The sequence below is a fragment of the Laetiporus sulphureus genome, assembly GCF_001632365.1.
Source record: "Laetiporus sulphureus 93-53 unplaced genomic scaffold LAESUscaffold_35, whole genome shotgun sequence".
Taxonomy (NCBI): domain Eukaryota; kingdom Fungi; phylum Basidiomycota; class Agaricomycetes; order Polyporales; family Laetiporaceae; genus Laetiporus; species Laetiporus sulphureus.
In genome coordinates, this window is record NW_024468544.1 from 3,343 (window position 1) to 5,867 (window position 2,525).

Here is a 2,525-nt window from a genome sequence, read left to right on the forward strand (position 1 = left end):
GAAGAAGAAGAGCAGGTGGATGGACCATGTGGGTGAGAAGGGAGATGCGGCGGAGGACGTGATGATGCGCGATGTCGGGAGGTTGTGGGGCTGTCGGACGAGATATCATGAGCAATCGTTCACGCATGCATGTACAGGGCATAGTGGGCGAAGCTGCGACGGACGTGGCAAGCAGGCTCAAGCCTGCTATCTCCAGCACGCCATACGGGAGTTAGCTCGACAGAAGACGCAAAAGATAGCGGCAAGCAAGCTCAAGCTCGCTATCTCCAGCACGCCGTACGGGAACTAGCTCGCAAGTCCGACCGTGTCAAAGAGGCTTAATGTGAGACGCGCTGCTAGGCGGATGCCACATCAGGCAACAATCCACGGCCAACATATCGTGCTGTTTTAAGGAAACCACTGTGCCCGAAACCGTCAAAGATGGCCTTGAGCCATGAAATGTACGGTTATCAGTTATCCAAAAATGGCAATATCGAAAGCTTAACGTATTGCCCATCACTGCCATGGCAGCGGCGATCACCCCAGACACTGACCCATCTGTGGCGCTTCTTTGAGGCAAATCCGGTTCGATAACCGTTGTCACAAAAGGAATCGACCGCGCCAAACCTGGCTTTGACGGCATATCGAGAACGCGAAATCGACACTCACCGAGTCTTCGCTCTCCGTCTCCGTCTCGCCTGCCCCGGGAACGCCATGGGACGTGCTGATCGGCCGAGCGGGCTGGCCATCGTGCGTTCGCGTTTTGCGCTTGAGCAGGCGCAAGCGCAAGGAGCCGGACATGCCGAGCGGGGGGACGGTGAAGATCATGCCGTCGTCTGAGGTAGCAGTGTCGTCCGCATCCTCCCCGGACGTGTCTGCGGATCGAGTGGCAGGCGAGTAAGAGGGCGGTCGGTGATGGAGGGATTGCGATGCGAGGGAGGAGGAAGAAGGCGGATGGGAGTAGGTGAAGAGCTGGAGTGGTGGTGTTCCGCGCAGGTGCGGGGACGAGCTCGCGCGCTGGACGGGCGAGGGAGAGTAGGGAGGCGGGCTGCTGTCTGGCATGCTCATCTCGGTGTGCGTTCTTGATCGAGGACGTATGGATGTTCGTCGGGGTCTGATGGAAGAGTCGCCTGCAGTGCGAGATCGTGGGCGAGTGAATGTCGGATGAGTAGGCGAACCGGCGGACGAGACAGGCAGAGGCGAGAGTGGCTGCAGAGGAGTACAGGTAAGAGTCGAGGGCGATCTTCTGCGAAGCGGGGCCTGCCCGTTTGCTGGCCAAGTGTCCACGGACTGATACGGAGGCGGGCTCGCCCCGTCGACATACAACACCGGCGCGATGAGCACTCGTGCGCGAGAAGTCTGCACGGAAGACATCCTGAGATCAGCGTTCCGGGATATGCGACAGCTGGGACTCACTGGCTTTAATATGCGGCGAATCTCACGTCCGCTTCAGGCTAGTGCCCCGCATCTCCGTCATTGTCGGACGCCAATTGGGCCACCCAAGTTGTAGGCCCAAGCTGCGTGGTATCGGCGATGCGATCATGGCAGTTGTGGCCCGTCTTGTGCAAGCGCCCATCGCGATGACGCGTGCGATCATCCTCTGCCTCCGCCTGCGTACCTGTCCCAACGCGCTCGCTCTGTCTCGCCGCACTCTGTCTGTCCCTCTGCGAGCCGTTCGATCTGCTCGGCGCCTGTCCACTCCCCGCGCTGCGCCCGCTATGCTCAGTCGCCTCTGGCGTGTGTGCACGAGACTGCCGGATACATCCAGGCAAGGTACGACCGTCCAGTTTCTTGGAGATACTGCCCTGCAAGGAATGGAGAGGCATCGCATTGCTACAGAGGCATACGCGAACGCTTTGCCCCGGAGTCGACCTTAATCCTTTCAGCACACAGGGCCAGGTAAGCCCGGTTTTATTTCGATCACACTGAGTTGTATTCCATTCATTTCCAGCTAGTTTCAGCACGCCCTCACTGTCCCTCCCTTCTCCACGAAAGCCTCGTCACCATCCCCACGCTGACCGGCCCTGATCCGCCACTGAACCCTCCATCGCCGACCATGCGCTCGCCGCCGCGGCCTCTCCCGTTCTTCTCCCTTGCCGTCCATCTCTTGACATCCAACTCGCCCTCGCCCTCGCCCGTACCCAGCCCGCGCATCGCATCCAAGCCGCGCTCTCCACCTTGCAAGCCGCAGACCATGGCTCACGGACCGCCTGACCGTCTCATCGACGGTACCTCACAAACCTCTCCGCGCTGAGTGCGTCAATGCCGAAGCATCGAACGTGCCGCCTTGTCGAGACCAGACCGCGCGTCGGGGACACGCCGTTGCTATGGAAGATGCTTGCGCTGCGCGCACTCGATGCTGATGCAAATGGACCGCACCGTGGACCGTGAGTCGACGCGATGGACAGGGAGTGCCGGGAGACATCTTGAACGGTGAGCAGACCACATTCTAACTACCTTGCTCGATCCTGCCCGCCGCGGCCTGTCCCATTCTCATTCCTTGCCGTCCATTCCTTGCCGTCCAACTCGTCCTCGCCCGTACCAGC

General features: G+C 60.3%; 2 protein-coding genes across 2 annotated transcripts; both read right to left on the bottom strand.

Moving 5' to 3' along the window:
* Positions 1-579: 579 nt before the first annotated feature.
* On the bottom strand, positions 580-1,353 carry LAESUDRAFT_761368 (uncharacterized protein; the record flags this gene model as incomplete). The annotated part of the gene is made up of 1 exon (XM_040912904.1): positions 580-1,353. The coding sequence occupies one exon, from the start codon at positions 1,351-1,353 to the stop codon at positions 580-582; it is 774 nt and encodes a 257-aa protein (XP_040761754.1).
* Positions 1,354-1,407: 54 nt separating this feature from the next.
* On the bottom strand, positions 1,408-2,175 carry LAESUDRAFT_814273 (uncharacterized protein; the record flags this gene model as incomplete). The annotated part of the gene is made up of 2 exons (XM_040914563.1): positions 1,408-1,784; positions 1,999-2,175. 2 exons carry the CDS (start codon positions 2,173-2,175, stop codon positions 1,434-1,436), a joined length of 528 nt encoding a protein of 175 aa, XP_040761755.1. The 3' UTR covers positions 1,408-1,433.
* Between the last annotated feature and the right edge of the window lie 350 nt (positions 2,176-2,525).